The 21,739-nt window shown below is 37.2% G+C and overlaps 1 protein-coding gene across 3 annotated transcripts; it reads right to left on the bottom strand.

The window, feature by feature from the left end:
* Nucleotides 1–1,330: 1,330 nt before the first annotated feature.
* Nucleotides 1,331–21,197, bottom strand: LOC127979161 (CCR4-NOT transcription complex subunit 3). 3 transcript variants are annotated; one of them, XM_052584375.1, is made up of 18 exons: nt 21,021–21,197; nt 18,209–18,269; nt 17,939–18,006; nt 16,608–16,682; nt 16,237–16,326; nt 15,876–16,004; nt 14,935–15,030; nt 13,353–13,572; nt 13,126–13,250; nt 11,946–11,999; nt 10,958–11,861; nt 9,834–9,939; nt 9,100–9,241; nt 8,290–8,386; nt 8,001–8,199; nt 7,044–7,176; nt 6,705–6,830; nt 1,331–3,527 (listed from the first exon to the last, which is right to left on the bottom strand). In XM_052584375.1, the coding sequence occupies exons 2-18, from the start codon at nt 18,231–18,233 to the stop codon at nt 3,429–3,431; spliced, it is 2,688 nt and encodes an 895-aa protein (XP_052440335.1). In that variant the 5' UTR covers nt 18,234–18,269; nt 21,021–21,197; the 3' UTR covers nt 1,331–3,428. The 3 variants fall into 3 exon arrangements, with proteins under 3 accessions (XP_052440335.1, XP_052440333.1, XP_052440332.1); XM_052584373.1 differs by having other exon boundaries at nt 3,111–3,527; nt 13,126–13,572; nt 18,209–18,266; nt 21,021–21,193; XM_052584372.1 differs by having other exon boundaries at nt 3,111–3,527; nt 13,126–13,572; nt 21,021–21,192.
* Nucleotides 21,198–21,739: the final 542 nt, after the last annotated feature.

Here is a 21,739-nt window from a genome sequence, read left to right as displayed (position 1 = left end):
GCACCAACATAATGTCAGTGCATTGATGTGTTTTACTGAAATATGTCTTTTACACAGTGAATACTATCCCACAAAAAAGCTTAGATTTCTAATGTCATTACATTAGATAATAAAGTACTAAAAGCATTTATTTCAAAGACACGGCAAACATTAAGGAAAACATTTCACAAAAAAGATTAAGTTTGAAATGATAAACTATCAGATTTACTGTTCAAAATGCTAAAGAGAAGTGCGATTGTGTTAGCATCATACTTTTACAAAAAAAAAAGTTTGCATAAAAAGAGAAAAAAGAAAAGCTCTTTTTGTTTGCAGATGACATTTGGCTTGATATTTTATTTTCTAATGTAGTGACAAGTCTCCAATATTTCTGGTGCAACTGTAGATCCGAAAGTGTCTAACTCCAATTTGTACTTTACAGTCCAAAAGTTTGGGATGGGTAAGATTTGTAAATGTTTCTATAAGTCTCTTATGTTCAAAAAGGTTGCATTTTTTTTTATCAAAAATACAGTAAACAGTAATATTGTGAAATGTTCTAACAATTATATAAAAATAAACATTTTTTAAATCTATTTCAATACATTTTAAAATGTCATTTATTCCGGTGATGGCAAAGCTGAAATTTAATTATTTCCAGAATTTTTGAAACATTATAAATTTCTATACTGTCACTTTTGATGCATTTAATGCATTCTTGTAGACTATAAGTATTCATTTCTTTTAAAAAAATATTACTGATCCTAATCTTTTGTATATGTAGTACAGTAGTTTATGCTTCCAGTGACTACAAGGTTTTGGGTAATGAAAAAGCAATGGATTTTCTTTTATTTTTTTTTAACATTAAACCAATAACTGCATTTTTCTTAATGAGCCAAAGATGTAAGCATTGGCCATCACTGAGCAAAGCACAGACTGAAAGCCAGTCTAGAACAGCGTATGTGAGTGATGTGGAATGACAGATTTCTTCTCTGCACACTGAAGTACCACTGCTTATGCTCCATTTCCTAGTGAGAAACCAGAAGCGACCATGAACCAAGAGAAAACACAGATGCTCTGATTTCAACACCTGCCCCTCGCTCTGTTTCAATCCTGCAAACAAATACAAGCAAGGATACAAACAGTGAAAAGTCCCAGAGCTGTTGTACAACTGTGTATCAACACTCTCAGAACGACACTCCAGGACCGGAACAAACTGAATCATAATGGGACTAAATTAAAATGATAATCAATTTCTTCACGAGGCAGTCAATAAATGATGTTACTGGAGACGGTCTCATGAGAACAATGTAATTCAAAACACATGCTCGGCGATGATGAAAACCCACAGACACTCTTTTTGAAAAGTAATTTGTTTATTTATATTTTACAGTCTTTCCTTTCTTTGCAATGCTTTATTTACTATGTTTTTTTTTACTCTAAGAAAGTGTAATTTTCCATGCTGTTTAAATGGTGGGGGGTGGGGTGGGGGTCAACAGAAGGAGAACAAATGTTCTGTACAACACTTTTCCAGTTAGGAAAAAAAATATATATAATTCACATTTCTGCTCTCTTTTACACACTCATCGGGAAAGATAAAGGTTAAGATAAAAACAAGGTTGTGTGCGTTGGGCATTTCGTAGGATTTCATATTTAACGCCCCATTCTTACTGAATAGTAAAGAAATTTCACAACGGCTGACTTTATTCACCCTCTACAGGATTTTCATATTATTACAATGATTTTGGTGGATGTTCATCCATACAGCTCAAACAAAAAAGGGGAACAGAATCCTGGAAAGTTTATGAGTGCCACTTTAAAATGAAACTGTTAAAGGGATACTCCACCCCAAAATGAAAGTTGTCATTAATCACTTAACCCCATGTCGTTCCAAACCCTCAAAAGCTATGTTCATCTTCGGAACACAATTTAAGATATTTTGGATGAAAACCGGGAGGCTTGTTACTGTCCCATTGACTTCCAGGGTAAATTACACTGTCAAGGTCCAGAAAAAAGATGTAGTCAGAATAGCCCATATGCCATCAGTGGTTCAATCAGAATTTTAAGAAAAGTGACAAGAATAGTTTTTGTAAGTGAAGAAAACAAAAAGAATGACTTTATTCAACAATTTGTCTCTTCTGTACCTCTCCGCATCACCATTTTGAGGAATATCTGCTGAAAGCAAACTGCGTATGCTATTCTGTGTCAGCCGCGAAACAAGGATGTGTTTTCTACATGTATTTATGTTTTTAATTTGAAAGAAAACAGCGCATCCATGCAGCTCGGCTGTCAGTACGCAGATGTGCGTATGCTGCTTGCTCCAGCGCATATTCTCCAAAATGTTGATGCAGAGAGAAACAGAGGAGACAAATTGTTGAATAAAGTCATAATTTTTGTTTTCTTTGCGTACAAAAAACATTTTCTGGACCTTAACAGTGTAATTTACTTGGGAGTCAATGGAACAGTCACAAGCCTCCCGGTTTTCATCCTGAACATCTTAAAATGTTTTTACGGGTTTACAACAACATGGGGGTAAGTGATTAATTACACTATTTTCATTTTTGCATGGAGTAACCCTTTAAGTTTTAGTGAAATCTGTAAGACATGCAAGCTCTCAAAAGCCTGTCGCTTTTCAAATATTACAGATAGAGAAGGACATTTACTCTAATAAATGAACATTAATTAATCCCTTTTCGGAGTCTAAAAAACTATTTTCTTTTGATGAGAGTCACAAGATGAGTGACGTACTTGGTTTCCTGTTATTTGTTATCTAGAAACAAAAATAGTGTGCTTGATCCGGTGCAATTATTTGGTGCTACAGTAATAGCACAATTATGAATATCAATATTAGAGTTTAGAACACGTACTTGCAAGCTTATCTGTATTAATTAAGACTTGCACTTTGATCAGAGCTAAGATGACAAGGGGGTAACAAGCCAAAAAACAAACTTGAGAAAACAGAAGCTTTGGTGGACAGGTATATGCAAGAAAATTGTGCATCAAAATTTAATTATTTGTTTACTTTATATGAATAATTTTCTACATAACACAACTGTGATGCAGAGAATCTGTATTAGCTGGCTTTAAGTTATCAATAGTATAGCAGTACTATAGGTTAAATAATTCATCCACACTGATTTGTATATGTCATCTTGCTGACAGGTTGAATGTTTTATTTGATCACACGCAATTTCTTTTTTTGGTGCAAAAATGCCTCAAAGTTCTCAGAAAAGGGTGATTTAATGGGGTTACTTTTGAATGAGGGCAGAGTCACAAAAGGAGTGGCTGGTGGGTGGGGAGTGGGAGGGGCTCCAGATGCATTATGCACCAGCGAGACATAAAACAGCCTCGCACATGCATCTGGGTCTCTTCCCTGATGAATGAAAGAGAGTGTACGTGTGTGTTGATTCAGTCCGGAATGTCGACAGTAGTCCTCCGTTCTAGTTGACCATCCGTCACTGGAGGTCCCGGTCTTCAAGGTACCTGTACTCAAATGTAAATCCTTCCTTTTTTCTCTGGCCCCATTTCTCATAGTCAAAGTAAATATATGTCCCCTGTAGAAAGACAGAAATAATCAATCATTCAGCAAAATTAAGTTAGTAATTATTAAAGGGGGGGTGAAATGCTATTTCATGCATACTGAGTTTTTTACACTGTTAAAGAGTTGGATTCCCATGCTAAACATGGACAAAGTTTCAAAAATTAAGTTGAACGTTTGAAGGAGTATTTTTGTTCCCAAAATACTCCTTCCGGTTTGTCACAAGTTTCAGACAGTTTTTTTCGAGTATGGCTCTGTGTGACGGTAGATGGAGCGGAATTTCCTTATATGGGTCCTAAGGCACTTCTGCCGGAAGAGCGCGCGCTCCCGTATAGCGAGGCTGAGCACAGAGACATTTCACTGATCAGAGCGATTCACTGATCAGAGCGAGAGCATTGCGAAAAGTCACAAAAGAAGTGTGTTTTTGGTTGCCAGGGCAAGACAACCCTGCACAGATTACCAAAAAAATCAGCATTAAGGGACCAGTGGATGGAGTTTATTTTTACAGAGCATCCACGGAGTTGTGCAAGTGTTTTTGTTTGTTCCCTGCATTTCGAAGATGCTTGTTCACAAGGCCCAGTTTGACGACGGATTTGCGTATCGTTTATTTCTTAAGGATGATGCAATCCCAAGGAAAAAGGGTCACGATCGTGTGTTGGAACCGCAGGCGGTGAGTAAAACTGCTTCAAATATCTCTGCCTCCTTGTTAGTGCGTCCCCTCCCATGCCGAGACCCAGGTTCGAGCCCCGCTCGGAGCGAGTCGTTGCTGATGCTGCTTTCGTTCAGTTTCAGCCTCTGGATCTGATTCTGGATCATAAATAAACGGCTGAATCTGACTGTAAGCCATGGTTTGTTTTGGATGATGGCTTTTCCCTCACGGTAATGTCACAGCCTTCACATGCTCTCAACGCAAAAGCTTACTGGCGCTCATGATTCTTTAGCTCCGCCCACACGTCACGCCTCCAGTCGGTCGTGTTTTTCCGGGAAAAATCGTTACAGACTATCTTTCTCTTATGAATATAATAGAACTAAAGACTTTTTGGATTTATGAAGGATGCAGTACTACTCTATATGTACTCAAGATTAACAGGATATTGAGTGAAAACGAGCATTTCACCCCCCCTTTAAGTTTTATTGACACATACAGGTGCTGGTCATATAATTAGAATATCAAAAAGTTTATTTCACTAATTCCATTCAAAAAAGTTAACCTTGTATATTAAATAAATTCATTACACACAGACTGATATATTTCAAATGTTTTTTTTTCTTTTCATTTTGATGATTATAACTGACAACTAAGGAAAATCCAAATACAGTATCTCAGAAAATTAGAATACTGTGAAAAGGTTCAATATTGAAGACACCTGGTGCCACACTCTAATCAGCTAATTAACTCAAAACACCTAAAAAAGCCTTTAAAATGATCTCTCAGTCTAGTTCTGTAGGCTACACAGTCATGGGGGAAGACTGCTGACTTAACAGTTGTCCAAAATACGACAATAGACACCTTGCACAAGTAGGGCAAGACACAAAATGTCATTGCAAAAGAGGCTGGCTGTTCACAGAGCTCTGTGTCCAAGAACATTAATAGAGAGGTAGAGGGAAGGAAAAGAGGTGGTAGAAAAAAAAAAGTGTACAAGCAATAGGGATAACCTCACCCTGGAGAGGATTGTGAAACAAAACATATTCAAAAATGTGGAGGAGATTCACAAAGAGTGGACTGCTGCTGGAGTCAGTGCTTCAAGAAACCACTACGCACAGTTGTATGCAAGACATCGGTTTCAGCTGTCGCATTCTTTGTGTCAAGCCACTCTTGAACAACAGACAGCGTCAGAAGCGTCTCACTTCAAAAAGGACTGGACTGCTGCTGAGTGGTCCACAGTTATGTTCTCTGATGAAAGTAAATTTTACAATTCCTTTGGAAATCAAGGTCCCAGATTCTGGAGGAAGAGAGGAGAGGCACACAATCCATGTTGCGTGAGGTCCAGTGTAAAGTTTATACAGTCAGTGATGGTTTGCGGTGCCATGTCATCTGCTGGTGTTGGTCCACTGTATTTTCTGAAGTCCAAGGTCAATGCAGCCATATACCAGGAGGTTTTAGAGAAACTCATGCTTCCTGCTACTGACCAACTTTATGGAGATGCAGATTTCATTTTCCCAAAGGACTTGGCACCTGCACACAGTGCCAAAGCTACCAGTACCTGGTTTAAGGACCATGGTATCCCTGTACTTAATCGGCCAGCAAACTCGCCTGACCTTAACCCCATAGAAAATCTATGGGTTATTGTGAAGAGGAAGGTGTGATATGCCAGACCCAACAATGCAGAAGAGCTGAAGACCACTATCAGAGCAACCTGGGCTCTCATAACACCTGAGCAGTGCCACAGACTGATCGACTCCATGCCACGCCGCATTGCTACAGTAATTCAGACAAAAGGAGCCCCAACTAAGTATTGAGTGCTGTACATGCTCATACTTTATGTTCATACTTTTCAGTGGGCCAAGATTTCTAAAAATCCTTTCTTTGTATTAGTAAGTTATATTGAAATTTTCTGAGATACTGAATTTGGGATTTTCCTTAGTTGTAAGTTATAATTATCAAAATTAAAAAAAAAATAAACATTTGAAATATATCAGTCTGTGTGTAATGGATGAATATAATATACAAGTTTCACTTTTTGAATGGAATTAGTGAAATAAAATCAACTTTTTGATGATATTCTAATTATATGACCAGCACCTGTATACTAAGTTCAAAAGACCAGCATTCAGTTTTACAATGCAAAAGTCTTTACAGTCACTTTTCATTCATTAATTCATTATCTCCGCTGAATAAAAATATGAATTTCATAAAAACAAAATAAACTGTAGGGGGGCACTCAACAATTGTGCAGAACTTTAAGGCTTAAAATAATTTAAAAAGATGAGTAATAAAAAAATTCAGCCCTCTCACAGTTGTTATGAAGGGTAAAATTAGCTGTATAGACCAAAATCACTTTTTACACCTGGCTGTAAACAAATTTTTTTCCGCTGTAAAGTTGGGCAATTTAACATGGGGAGTCTATGTGACTGACTCCCTTCTGGAGCAAGCCTCAAGCAGCCAGTCGATCAATTACAGTTTTAGTCACTAGCGTGTATTGTCATTTACTTTAGAGTTCCAAGCAGCGGCTCATGTTATAGTGTGACTCACTTGCTCAAACTCGTCAGTGATGGTCTTGGGCTCCTCGTGCCTCTGGAACCACATCATGTACTTGGTGTGGAACCTCCATGATTGTTTTTTCAAGGCCTTGGCTGCTAGATACTGTGCTTTTGTACCCTAGGAAGTGTAAAGCAACAATTTGTCATTCACCAGAAATATGCCAATAAAAACAGGCTGTAATCTGACCGTAATCCTAAAAAAAAAAAAAAAAAAAAAAAAAAAAATCACACTCTAAGATCTACATCACCACTATCTATCAATCAAATGCAAGCTATTTGCAGTTACTGAGGCTCCACTGGGGGCATTAACTGTAAAGACTTGCACACACACCTCTAGGTAGTAAAAGATGAAGAAGAGGGTCTCTGTAGACAGTCTCTGGTAGAACTCCACAGTGTCAGAGTGAGCAGGTGGCATCTGCTGGTGAAAAGGCAGTGTTGGGCAGGGGTTCCTCATCAGGTACTGCCTGTGTGTCCAAAAGAGAGTAAACAATAAAAAAATGATGGTTGAAAATGCATTCAAAACAAGCCAAATGACCCTGATAATGTGAAATAGTTTAGGGTGAGTTAGTATTTTTGCGCGGATTTAATATAGAGTATCAAATAATTCAAATTAAAAAATAAATGCATTTAATTAATTTATTAGATTTTAATACATAAATCAATAAAAAAAGATTATTTATTTTATGTACCTCTAAATACATAAATACATACAAGTAAAATAAATACATGCAAAAAAAATTATAATTCAAGTAAAAATAATAAGGAAACATACCAATCAGAAAACTTTGATAAATAAAAATTACTGATTAATTAATAAATGTTGAAATTATTAAATCATTGAATGAGCCATTGAAGTGACAGGTGGACATTTTTTTTAAATATAATTTTAAATGAATGTATTATTTATTTTTAAATTAATTTATTAAATTGAATTAATTCACTCACTCACTCCAGTGCCCGTTTTATGAGAGCAGATATTGCATAGAATATTATCAAATAAACTGGTAGACTGAAATATTATTATTGTTTTACTTATTTAATTTTGATTAAGGCTCACTAAGTGCCAAATATTTTTCATTTGGAAAGGTACACAAAACCGATGCAAATACTCCTCATTCTACAATGCCCAAAAACATTAAAACTGCATTATGCTTTAGAATAAAACAGATTAAAAAATGATTAAAAACTAATGCAAAACATGGTCACATCTCCCAGATTTGGAGGCATGTGACTGGTCACCTGTCAGAATCAGTGAATGCTAAGGAAATGTGTTTGTGTGTGCACTCACCTGATCCTCTCCGAGTCGGACGGGTGAGGCATGTGCGTCCAGGTGGACTCCTGCATGGCTTGCTGGTAGAGTTGCTCTTTGGACAGGGGGACGGGGCCCAGTGGACACACACCCAATGATGGGGGGATGCTCACCTCTGACAGAGCAGACTGAGGAGCTGCAGGAGTGCCTGAAGGGGCCGTGGAGCTGGGGAATATATCTAGAAGAGGACGGAAGAATGAAAGCAGCCAAACAACATAACAAATAGTGCAAGATAAGCTGAGAGTAATGCGTACTTGTTGATACTTACCACTTGAGATATGTAGTGCAGACAGATCTCCTTCTAACCCTGAACCCTGAGCAACCCTCTCTGCCATCGCCTTTAAAGAGCTCGGAGGCTCCTGAGGCTGGAGAGAGTGAAAAAAAAAAAAAAAAAAAGATCACATTTTGAAACAATGGTCAATTAAAAGCTGACTCTAGTGTTCTAGCATGTTCTTAAAACAGTGCCATGGGCAAATAATTAGGGATGATGAACAGTTCCTTTGCATAATCTCTTCCAAGAAACAATTATGCATAGAAACAAGGCAGCTTTATAATGACAACACAGGCCAATCATAAAATTAATAACACACTGGAATATACAGATCATTTAATGGATTTTTACAAAAATGCCTAATAGAACCAATACATTTTTTTCTCCAAAAGAACAGCATTTATTTGATTTAGAAATAGTTTAATCTTTACTGTCACTAATACTTTAGTGAGGCTACATTATATTGATCAGTTTCTTTCAAAACCCCCAAACTTTTGAACAATAGAATAACTGTCCTTATACAACTAACAACCCAGGCTCTTTATGCTTTTTTCATCACATTTATTTAATCTAAACGTCATGTGGCTTTAAGGTGGTGTGCAATAATTAATGAGTTCATTTCTCTGCCTGTTCCGGTTTAATCTCAGTTTGGCCAATCACATAATGAAATCCAATTTGCTGGGCACTATTGGGCAACAGGAATGTAGACTTTGCCTTGAGATGTGCACCCACTCATCAAACAGGTGTAGTGTGATGTAATGACACACAATGTGCTGAGTGTGTATGCGCAAACATTGTGTGACTAACCTTGATGGTGTCAGCCGCCTGTGTGTATGAGTGCGGGCCGTTCAGCAGGCTGCCACCACCTGCTTTACTCTCACTGTATGACGGTGAGGGCGAGCTGGGCGGCAGTGTCATCGACCCCAGGAGGCTGGACACACTGTCCTTACTGTTTTGACAGGAGGGAGAAGAGCATTTAGAAAAATCAGCTTAATGAGGAATTTAGATGTTTGTTTTCCGGGAAAGTACTTGTACAGTACAAGTATACAATACAGATCATTTCATAGCAGCTTCGCATTAATAAACAGGAAAATAAGTATTAAAGTTGTGAAATTCAATTACGAAACAAACTCAATTTCAGCTGTAAGGCAGCTCTGAAGAAGACAATATCTCAGCTTAATTAAATGTTGATTCAGTTCAATAAGATTGTCAATGTTGCAAATTTTAATCAAATTTAATTTAGATATAAAGCAGCTCTACAGAAGACAGTAGTGCCATCATTTGGCTCAATAGAAGAGACAATATTGTAAAATTCATCAGTTATTAAGCAACATTTCAGCAATAAACAGCTGTACAGAAGGCAAAAGCATCGTTTTTTCAGCTCAATTCAGCTCAAATGTAGCTCTCATCCAGTAATGACAGTGCCGTTTAATCAACAATATTACTAGTACTAAATATTATTAATTGTCTTTTAAACCTCACAAAGACTTTTCACAGTGTTAGGTTGTTATAGATGGTTGTCAGGGCATAGCAGTACTCACGGCTGATTCGTTGAGGAATTTGAGGATGAGGATTGGCTAATCTGTGGTTGGCTGGCACTGTTGAGGGCGGTGTCTGACGTGCTGTCTCCTACCACAGCACTATAACCTGGAAGATGCGGGAATATTGAAGTCAAAATGTGAACAAATACAACTTCAGTGTCTTATAATGTTTTAGAGCAAATTTATTCAGGGTTTCTACAGCTTTATAAGAATTGTAAAACATTTTAAAAAGCCATTTTAAGCAAAGAAAATTTAAGGAATAAATAAAAAGTCATTATGTCCTCAATAGACACTTGCATTTAGAGAACATATTGAGTTGTATTAGAAACGCTTTTAACAGATTTTGATTTTTTTTTTTTTTTTTTTTTTTACAGTTCCCCTATTATGCTTTTTCGACTATTACCTTTCATTCACTGTCATGTAGCTGTATGTGAACATAAACTATCAGCAAAGTCGTAAAAGCTGACAGCGCACAACAGATAAAAGTTATAATCTGTCAAAAAAAAAAAAAAAAAAAAGTCTGCTCGCAATCGCCTAAACGAGTCATCAGGAATTTGCGTCTTGTTTAGTTTCCGATATGTGCTGTATGCGCTAGACCAATCATGAGCTCTACGGCTCTGAACCAATCACAAAGGACTGCACCATCTGACCAATCACAGCAGTGAGGGCTAACGGAAAGGAGGGGTTCGGAGAGACTGAATCTTTGAACTATAATGTTTTTTGACCTTGCAGGCATGTAAACCTGTTTTAGGAGACTCATAAAACAATATTAGCAACCTTAAAAATGGCATAATAGGGGCACTTTAAAGAGTCATCTCTGAATCATTGAAACGAGTCCTTTTTTTAAACGAAAAAAATTGAAAAAAATAATTGTTGAGCGAATTGTTTGGGAGTCGTTGAGCAAACGAGGTAAAAATAAATGCATATTATAAGGATGTAGAGATACTTGTACTGGAATACATGAAAAAAAAATACTGAGCATGAAATTCAATTGTAGACTTTCTGCTCACATTTAAGACTTTTTTTTAATCCTTAATTTGTTTATGGGCAAATTTATATTTTTAAGACCTGCAGAAACCCTGTTTATTACATTTTTCCTAACTAGACAGCTATTCTGCACTCACTTGTTCCGCCGTTTTGTTTCGGCCCACTAGGAGGCCGTGGTAGCACAGCATTTCCCACTGCGTTACCAGTCCCAGAGGTTCCTCCGTTGCTTCCGATAACTCCCACGTTGCTCCCTGAGGTCAGTGCGCCTCCCACAGAGCTGGAAGCCACCATAGGTAAAGGCTCCAGAGCGGACTGTGTGAACCCAAGACCCAGAACACCAGTCCCTGAGCCCAAGAGGCTTGTGGAGCCTAGACTTCCGTTAGACCCCATTGAGGTCACGACTCCACTGGAGTTAGTACTGCTAATATTCGTTCCGATCGATGCTGACAGTCCGCTGCCCACACAACCTGCTGCGGCCGCTTGTGCATAAGGTGCCGGGGTGGATCCGCTCAAAAACCCAGTCATGCTGTTCAAGGATGCCGGCATCCCTGAAAGAACCAGACCGGGCATCTGATTTGTGCCACTAGTCACAGACTGTCCCTTCCCAAGGCCCAGACTGGAGGAAAGGCCAGTTCCCAATGGAGGTTGGCTCTGCGAGATGGGTGTCAGTGGGCCCAGTGTGCTGGTGTTGGGCGGCGACACGGAGGTGGATGTTGGGAGTAAGGTACTGTTGCTGGAGGAGGCCGAGTTGGTGTTGGAGAGAGAGGAGACTGAGTTTTTGGGCTGGTGCTGTTGTTGGGATTGCGGTGTTTGTTGCTGGGTTGCTGAACTATAGCTGCCAGAGTTCTGGAGGGGGCCGCCCATGTTGCCTAAGAGGCTGCTGCTCCCTGATGCCGAGCTTATGCTGCTGGCGACAGTCGCCATGGAGATCAAAGCATTTGAAGAGGCTCCCGAGGATGAGGATGATGATGACGAAGACGATGATGAGGAGGAGGAAGATGAAGATAGAGATAAAGATGGATTTCCATTCTTGATAGGTGACTGCGACAAAACGAAATTATTTTTTTGAGTTCGGTGTCAGTTCAAAAGGACTATAATATAAGTGACATAGGTTTCTTTTCTCACCTGGCTGATTTCGCTGTCTGTTGAACGACCTCTTTTCTTATCATCTTCCGAATTCTTATCAGCAGAAATGAAGAGAACATGACATAAAACAAAAGCAAACCAAAACTAATTACTGACTTGCGTTTTTATAAACCATAATCATAACCATCCACATCTACAGCATTCACACTGAAAATCTAAAAAGTGTTTTGAAGGGTTTTCTTTTAGCATAGTTTTAGTTTTTTTTGCTTGTCGTCACAGTCCATGAACAAACCAGGGTCCTGAAGTGAACTTCTATATTAACTGTTTTGGACTGCTATCTTGAATTGGGTAAAATACCCGTGAGTTGTTCTAAATCGCTGCGCTTCTCCTCCGGTGAAATACTACATTTGCCATGTATTAAATGAGCAGCCTTGAAAGCACACGGTTTTCTACATAAAACTTTAATTTACCTTCTTAGGTAATATCAATAGTATGACATTTCAGATGCATCCAAAATTACAAAAACATATACATATATTTAATTGTTTGATCAAAATTATTGCTAGGGACAGTTTGGCACTCGCTGGATATTGGTAGGGACATGTCCCTGGCTTCTCCCTAATTTTACGCCCCATAACAAATTAGCAATTAATAAATTAGTTTGAAAAATAATTATATATTTAATTATTTTAAGATTATTTTTTCAAGTAAATCTTTAAAAATAAAAATAAGTAAAAAAGTTAAGAGTAATTATTAGTTTTGAAAGATTAACCAACCAAAAATTAATAAAAAGAAATATAATTTAAATTAGTAAATTATTTCTTTTTTATAGGGGTGCACGATAAATATCGGCCGATAATTAACGCACATCGTGAATTTGCGTAGCTTGTCAGTTAACAATGGCTCTGTGTAGTAACAGCTGCTCTATGTGAAATCACCCACTTGATGGAATTAACTGCTGATTAGAGAACCGGCTTTACTGACGAGATACACATAAATTATCGGCCGATATTTATCTCGCAGCCCTAATTTTTTACAAAAATTTTATTTAGGCATCACAACATTACAATGTCCAATATGAGAATATGATATTACCTTGTATTTTTTCTAAAAATGACATTTTATAAATTAAATTATTTGACAGATAACCGATATGATATCGCAAGCTCTGATAATGTTGATTAAACTTAAGTTCTGTCACTGAGGAGGAGATGCTCACCGTAGTGCAAGTAGCTGGAGAAGGAGGTATGGGAGATGACGACGTTGTGGAGGTCGGTGTGGAACTGGAGGGCTGGAAGATGTCATCCTCTGTGTTACCTGGTGATGTTGCAACTAGTGGCTGGGCTACAAAAAAAAAAAGAAAAGAAAAAGTAAACCAGTGAAAAAAAAAAAAAGTGTTATGATTAAGAACTACAGAATCTTCTGATATGTGCACCAAATACTTACGCAACTCCTCTAAATCAATGTCATCATAGATAAACTCATTCTCCTCAAAGTCAGGATCCTGAGAGGAATCAAGGTAGTACTCGACATCATCTTTAATCTTGCGGATGGCATCCACCTGTATCGAGTCATTGTCCAGCATTCTAAGGATGGTTTCCAGCATGAGGATGTGATACCGGTGCCTCTCGATCATTCGTTTCAGTTCCTCAATCCGATCCTGCTTCTGAGTGCACAGCATGAGAAGAATATCTTACTAATGACCTACCAATGTGATTGAGCAGTCATTTTAACAGAACTAGTGAAAGAGCTGACAGGGAACACAATAACAACATTAAAACTTTTTTTTATGGTAATCCCATCATTTTCTGTGGTAAACACCACAGTACATGGTAAATATTATGATAGATTAAAAAGAAAATCATTCAGTACCACACTATTACCAACTGACACCATCAGATTTTTTATTTTATTTATGCAATTCCTAATATTACTTTCTTTTTAAGAATTCAAATATGAACAAAAATGTGTGCTTAGCATCAATAATAGCCAATTCATTTGTCACTTATCTGATCACCCCACAAGTGCCTTGTTAAGGGGACAAAAGGACTCATTCATGATCACCAAACTATTAGGTTAGACTATCCTACATTTTTGGGAGTAATAATCGATGAAAAAATTATGTTGGAAGCCACATATACATTATATTAAGGCTAAAATATTCAAATAAATTGCTATATTGTATAAAATCAATTATCTATTAATTCAGCAAACATTGTATACGTTGTATTGTTCCTTCATACTTCCTTACATTACTTACTGTTTGGAGGTATGGGGAAACACTTACAAAACCAACACTGAATCAATATTTATCCTTCAAAAGAGAGCCTTAAGAATTGTAAATAAAATCACCTATAGAGCACCAACTACTCCACTGTTTATTAAATTAAAAGCACTAAAATTCAGAGACATTGTTGACTTCAAAACTGCACAAATTATGTATAAAATAAATAATCAACAGACATCCAATAGTATTCAAGGTTGTTTCAAATGAGAGAGAGCAAAACTTCACTTAAGAGGAACATTTGTATTTAAAAAGAAATCTATAAGAACAAATTCTAAATATCACTGTATCACAACCAAAGGAGTTATTGTATGGAACAGCTGCAGTGAGGAGATGAAATCATGTACACCAATAAGTAATTGAATGTGAGTGTATGCATCTGTATCTATGTGAACAGAAGGTAGGTAGATATAGGGTGTATGTAAAGATGTATATATATGTGAAGCATCAAATTGTTTTGTATTTAATTAAAGGATAAAAATAGAGAAATGGGGTAGGACCTGAAAAGTTATGAGCTTCTTCCTACTCCTTTTTGAACATGAGAATTTCTAATTTGAATTATTTACAAGAATATTGAAAGATTGTGCTGAGAAGTACATGACTTAATTTGGCTGTTATATAATATAATATATAATATATATACACATTTTTTTACATGTTCAAATAATCAAAATACATCAAACAGTTGTATTGTAAAAGATGAAAAGGATAAGAACAAAGAATAGTGGAGTAAATGTAACTAACCTCTTTGTCTCCTTTCTTCTTCTTGGTCTGCACAGAAAGCGATTCAACCTCGCTCTCGAACTGGTCCACTTGCATGTTTAACGTGTCTATCGTGTTCTAGGAGAACCAAGGTACAAAGCAGAAGGAGATGACATCAGAAAATGGTGCGTAGAGAGCAACAGTTAAGATGAGCGTGTCTTTCGCCAAAAAGCACTGTGCGAACTAAAAGAATGATGGAAAAGGACTTGGAGCATCCACATTTACCACTGGCTGACACATTTTCAGGGACAAAATAGTCATTTCAACAGAAATCCATGCCATTTGGGGCTGATTTAGCCACGCAGTATTCAAGTTCAAGCTAGTTCCACCAAAATGTTGTTATAGTTCAGAACTCACTTTTAACATATTGGTGTAATAATGTCTTATTAAACAAGAAATGAACAGAAAAGACGCAGATTGTAGCATAATTAAATAACAGATACACTGATAACAGATAAGACATACACTGATTATTTGTTCATAGTATCAATCTTCATCTAAAAGCAATGTCAAATGCATCCACTTCACTGGCAACATAGAATGCGATCATGATATTTCCTTTGCTTGGGTTCCTGGACCACTATAAGAAGTGGGAGTTCAGCTGCTCTTTTTTCACTCCTCCCCTGACAGCAGCCGCCTACTATCATCTACATTAAAAACAAGGCATTTGGCATCTAAAATGAGACTAATATTGTAGCATCCTGAATCAAGACACAACTCCTTCCTATAAGGCTGGGAATTTCTGTCAAATCAAACCAAAACGAATCCTAATTTGCTTTATTAAATGGACATTTCTTGTTTTATAGTGAACAATTTATCAGTGTGCATTAGTTCACATATACTTTTCTCCATTACGGAAATCAAATGTATTTGGAACAATTCACATCGACTTTAACCAGAGTGCTTTATGCTTTCTTTCTTACCGTTAGCCACTGGCCGACCTCTTCTTTCTCTTTCTGTGCAGGATCGACTTTCTGAGCGAGGCCAAGTCCTTCTTTAGAATACGCTTTTGTTTTGGTCTCCCGTTCCACAATCTTAAATCGCTCCATTTGCTGTGGTGGAAAAAAACTGCAACTATTTATTTCTGGATTACAATATCTTAATCTTACAGTGACCTGTGCATACCTCCCTCACAAAATTACAAAAAGTTCTCATCTCATCTTACTGAAAACCTTACTAATGTCCTTCATCAAAAAATGATTTAAGATATTTAAAGCATATTAAATCCGGCATTATTTATTAGTATCAGGTATTTTTGTTGGATGAAAACAGACATCTACTCACCGTCTCGATGAGTTTGCGATTCTCTACTAGCTGTCTTTTGTCTTTGATCTCACTGGAGGCGACCCATGTCTTAATCTGGTCACGGAGACGCTGCAGAACCAATGCAGACAGAAACAGAAAGAGCATGTAGAAACAAAGAATGAAAGAAAATTGAGCTGGACGCCTGAAATCAAGCGTGCCCAACTCATCCTGTGCCGCCAAGCACAGTGGACACGCCACGCATACATGACCCTCAGCGTGGGTAGCGCTTGTCCTCATAGTTACCAATAAAGAAAAACACACCTAGACCAGCGAAAAAACTGATGTCTTCTAAATAAAAGAAAATGGTTCAACCTACAGCATTCAGTTTGTGACCAACAGAAAACTCTCACCTGTAGTTTTTTAATCTCTTTCTTGAGGTCAGATTCATATTTCTCTTTTTGGTTGGTGTTGGCTGCATTATAGAGCTGAAAAAAAATTATAAAAATCACATTATTTGAGGGCAACGTGCATATATAAAATGTTATTTGTCATATTATTATTTTTGGTTTAAATACACCACTGTTCAGAACTACTGATCAAGTCTGAGGTCAGTAAGTACAAAAAAGAAAAAAAGTAAATGACCATTTTATTCAGCATGGATGCATTAAATTGATGCGTGAGAAGAAAGGCTTTTATATTGTTATTTCTATTTCAAATAAATGCTGTTCTTTTTAATGTTTTCAACATGGATCCATGAGAAGATCTATTGCGCACATACTGCATTTTCCTGTGTCTACTCAACTACAGTGTTGAGGACTGTGGATTGTACCCATAAGTGCACTACAGTGTTTGCTGAAAAGACATCAAGTTTGTTTTTTTGTTGCTGTTTTTTTTTTTTTTTTTTTAAATCACACCAGAGGTCCAGGTCTACGTGTCTCTGAACACTGCTCACATTTACAACAAGAAAAAGATACATACAATCACATCAATGAGCAGATCAAATATAAATGAGAAAGATGTACAATTAAGTAGGCGGACTTCTTAAAAGTTGTTCACATTCAAAAATGTCTTCTATTGTCTTCATTGACTACATTTGCTCATCGTGGGAGAGGGACTGTGTTGTGGTTTAAAGTATCTGCTGAGCAGGTTGTTGTTGTGGGTGTGTATTTAGTTTGCAAATCTGCTTTGGTGTGTGATTTAGCTCTTTGATTTGTCACACTCTGCAAAAGTAAAAGGTGGCCACATGGAGTCGTTTTTTTTGCAAGCATAGTACTATCGCTTTATATTTGCTATTTGACAATTTCACACTACTGTTCAAAAGTTTGGCTTGGATTTAAAAAGGCAATCGATTAAGCTCATCAACGCTGCATTTATTTGATCAAAAACAGAGTAAGACAGGGCTATTGTAAAATATGATTAAAACTGAAAATAACTGTTTTCTATTTAACAAAGAATTTTTTTCCTGTGATGCAAAGCTGAATTTTCAGCAGCCATTACTCATCTTCATGGTCACATGAATCCTTCAGAAGTCATTCTTATATGCTGATTCAGTGCTCAAGAAACATTGTCCTATTATCAATGTCGAAATCAGTTGTGCTGCTTAATGATAATCATCATACTCTCATTTTCCAGCATTTTTTGTTTTGAATTTGACATGACATATTGTAAAACACTATTCTTAAAAGAAATGGACACCTAATTATACTTAGCATGATATAATGAGCTTTAGTGCGTTCCTTACCTTTTTCCAAATGTCCTCAAACTGCTCTACCCCTTCTGCAACTTTTTTCAAACATCGGTCTATCTCACCTGAGGAGAGAAGCAAACCTTAGGTGCATGATGGGATGAGGTGAGAGCAGGCCATATTCTCAGACACACGCACATGTGCTTTGATACAGCAAATAACGCTAAATAATTTAAGCTACTCATGTAGCATTCTCCTCAAACTAAGCTGCATTGAGATATCATGCATTAAACAGATATGGCCCAGAAAAAAAGCCTGTTATCATACCTTGAAGTTTTCTTTTATCAGCCATGACTTCTTGACTATGACGTTTTCTTCATGCCTTCTACTGAAAAAGATAGAAGAGAAAATGAGCACCATTGCTGTGCTTAATATGAAATCAGCTGAGTCTCTTACAAATGACTGGATTAGTAAGAAAAAAGACTGCCATTATATTGTGCTTCAATGCAATACGTCCAAAAAAAGAACACATGCCTCTCAGACTGATGGTCTGTTTTATAATTACCTCTTTTTTCCGCTGAACTATTAGCGTAATTATTATAATGACACAGTGACATCATTACAAACATACAAAACGGCTCTTGTGATTGCTGTAGGGATGGTTAGACAGGTTTGTTGTGAATATAAAAACTGGGACTAGCTGTAAAACTACATTAAACTGGAATAAGATCAAATATTTTAACACTGAACAAACTGCACGCTCCACCTTTTCACCTACAGCATCGAAAAAGCATTCTATGCAAATCTGCTACACATGCTACTCATTTTAAGGAAAATACATCCAACGCAAAGGGCAATTTGCCAGTTCTGGCTATCTATACGTATGAGACCAGCCCTTATTACACAGAAGAGTTGTGCACAATTTTACAAAAATGTCTTTAAACATCTCCATAATATATCTAGATCATTGAATTTAGATCATTCTATTGCATTTATTTCAAGTAAATCATAAATCATATTTCTCAGCATCAGATACCAATCACGTGCAGACAGGGATGTCTTGTCAAATGTATACTTGCATTCTTAAAGTATGTGTTGGGATGCACACAAGCACACCAGTGCGAAACAAAGATGTGCTATCACAGTCTAAATTTATCGCAAGTATTAATCTATCCTTTGCACATCCCACATAGTACAGACCTGCATTGATGCATGCACGTTATCCATGTTTATTAGATTCAGAAACCTCAAGAGTGTTGTTCAAGCAAGACTTTGTTCACTCAAAGAAAGACATTTGCTGAAAATAAAATGTTCTCTCCCTCTGGCTATCCAATGTAGAGGAGTTTGTTTCTTCATCAGGAAACATTTGGAGAAATTTAGCATGACATGACATCACTTGTTCACTAACGGACCCTCTGCAGTCAATGGGTGCCGTCAGAATGAAGAGTCTAAACAGCTGATAAAAGCATCACAATAATCCACAAGTTCTCCAGTTCATCAATTAAGTTTCTTGTGAAAAGCTGCATGCTTGTTAGGAACAAATGTATCATTAATTAACTTTAAACCCGTTCTAGTAGGGAAAAGACCATCTCCTGTTGTCCTCTCATATCAAAATCCACCAACAACATATTTGTTAAGAACTGTTTTGACTTATGAACAGTGCTTGATCTGTGAATATTTTTCCTCCTAATTCAGACAAAATGACATTTTCACTGGCGATGGAGAAAGGAATATTAGAGAAAGAGGACTCCCTATTTTAGCCAGAAGAAACAGTTTAAAGTTAAAACATCGTAATGAAGAATTTGTTTATTATAAACACTCACGTTTTCGACTGGATTAATGGGATGTTTTTGGACTCTATTTCTGACGGCACCCATTCACTGCAGAAGATCCATTAGTGAGCAAGTGATGTCATGCTAAATTTATCCAAATGTGTTCCGATTAAAAACAAAAATTGGGTTGAGTTCAAGAACATTTTCAACAAATATAATTTGTGGGCCAACGATTTATTTAAGCTGAAATTAAATTATGATGCAGAGATTTGAAGAGCTTTATATGAAGGCTGTCTCATGTTAGGTTATGTTTCTTCAGTTAATAAACATGGTTTTGATGTAAAGGCACATGGCAGCAAGAATAATACTTTGAAGCCTGTATTTATAAATGATTAAATAGCCCCTTTATGACCTTCTAATGGACTATCACAGAAAAAAAAATATCCAACACTACACTGTCAAAGCTAAGACAAGCTACAGTGCATACAGAAATGGATTTGGTGGTTGATAAAAAAAATTAAATAAAAATAAAACAGGCTTTTGACTAATCCTGCTCCTGGTCAGTTAAAACATGAGATTCAAACACGTTTAAGGGCATGAGACAAATTAGACAACAATGACACAACAAAGTACACGATGCATTCCGACTTATATCTAACCATTTTATCAAACAGATTTCTAACTACATGGAGCAGGACGCATCAGCCACAATGTTGAAATGCACGATTTCATGCATCCATGCACTCCCATAAAGATCAGTTAGTACATGTGTGACTGAAGCTGAACGCTAATAATGCATCAAAAATTGCTATTAATTCATCACAGTCCTGATAATTATATAAAATCATATAAACAGTCTGGATGACAGCTGCAAGCCTCTGACACACTCGCGCGCATCCATTGAGTTCTCGCAACAATGTAGCGCGTGCAAACACAACAGCTGGCAGTTGGAAGAGCTGAGCCACCCTAAGATATGTTTACAGTTTAAAGTAAACATAAAAACACAGATCTCACAGTCCTGGTGATAACATATAATTTAGAGCAAGCTGGATTTTACGAAATAATATTGTAGGAATGTGAAACCAGAGACTGCCACTGTCCTTCCCTGCATGTGGCTTCTTTTATATCCTCTTACCCAACTTAATTTGCACGCACTTTACTTTTTCCACGTGCTGAGACACTGTTGCTATAATATTAACACTTCAGATGAGTTGGAAAGCTCCGTTCCAGCAAGCAGCTCGCGAGCCTGTAGTGAACACGACCGGCTCGAGCTTTTTTTTTTTTTTGGCTAGGATACAAATTGGAAAGGAAAAGAAAAAAACTGCACGTAAATAGAGTGACGCTCCCACGCTGCGAGGATGTTTTACCTGATTTTCCTGAGTTTCACTCTTCCTTTTAACAACCCCTTCAGTTCCACCACAATTCCCCAACTTTCCACGCTATATTTTTATTTCCTATTATTTCTATTCGCCAAACAATCACTTCTCGCATCAAAGATGGCAGCCAGGAACACCTCCTCCGCCTGGTGCGCCGGAGGCTTCTGGCCCCGCCCACTGAAACGCCATTGGGTGACAGCCATCAAATATTTTCTCTCATTGGATTAGAGGAGCTGTCGATCTGCTCGCAGTGTTTGACAGCTTCCGTTCATAGCGACTGATGGTTGGTGTATATAGAGAGGTTAAAGGTGTACCGGGATGGCTTGAAATTTTACGACCTATTATATGGCCTAGTAAGTACTATTCTGTACGTATGTACTAAGCTTCTAATAAAATAAATCGTAGTTACAGAGCACTGTTTGCAAGTTTTAGAATCGAAGACGCTGCTCACCATCAGTGCCGTGATGCTTGTAACCAGCTTGCTTGGGAAACTGACGAGATTTAGCAATATAAAAGCTCATGAGACTGGAAAAACCTGAAATAATTTCTAAACATTAGCCTTCATCGTTCAGACCAACCTTTGTAGATGCTGCTCAGTTATTCAAAAGTATCAGTCATGACTGTTATACATCTACTATGAAGTCCACATAACTGAATAAAATGTAAACTCTGTACTACATCAGATCTGCTTTAATTAATGCAAAAATATT

Source organism: Carassius gibelio, chromosome B19 (assembly GCF_023724105.1).
Source record: "Carassius gibelio isolate Cgi1373 ecotype wild population from Czech Republic chromosome B19, carGib1.2-hapl.c, whole genome shotgun sequence".
Lineage (NCBI taxonomy): Eukaryota > Metazoa > Chordata > Actinopteri > Cypriniformes > Cyprinidae > Carassius > Carassius gibelio.
The sequence above is the reverse complement of the archived record's forward strand: the minus strand, read 5'-3'. Positions and strand labels throughout refer to the sequence as shown.

Excerpts from the sequence above, each read along its gene's own strand:
- LOC127979161 (XM_052584373.1), bottom strand. The coding sequence starts at position 18,233 with ATGGCTGATAAAAGAAAACTTCAAG. Across the intron at positions 11,862-11,945 it reads CAGACAGCGAAATCAGCCAG|TCACCTATCAAGAATGGAAA; the intron begins GTGAGAAAAGAA and ends GTTTTGTCGCAG. Across the intron at positions 8,387-9,099 it reads AGGCGGCTGACACCATCAAG|CCTCAGGAGCCTCCGAGCTC; the intron begins GTTAGTCACACA and ends CACTCTCTCCAG.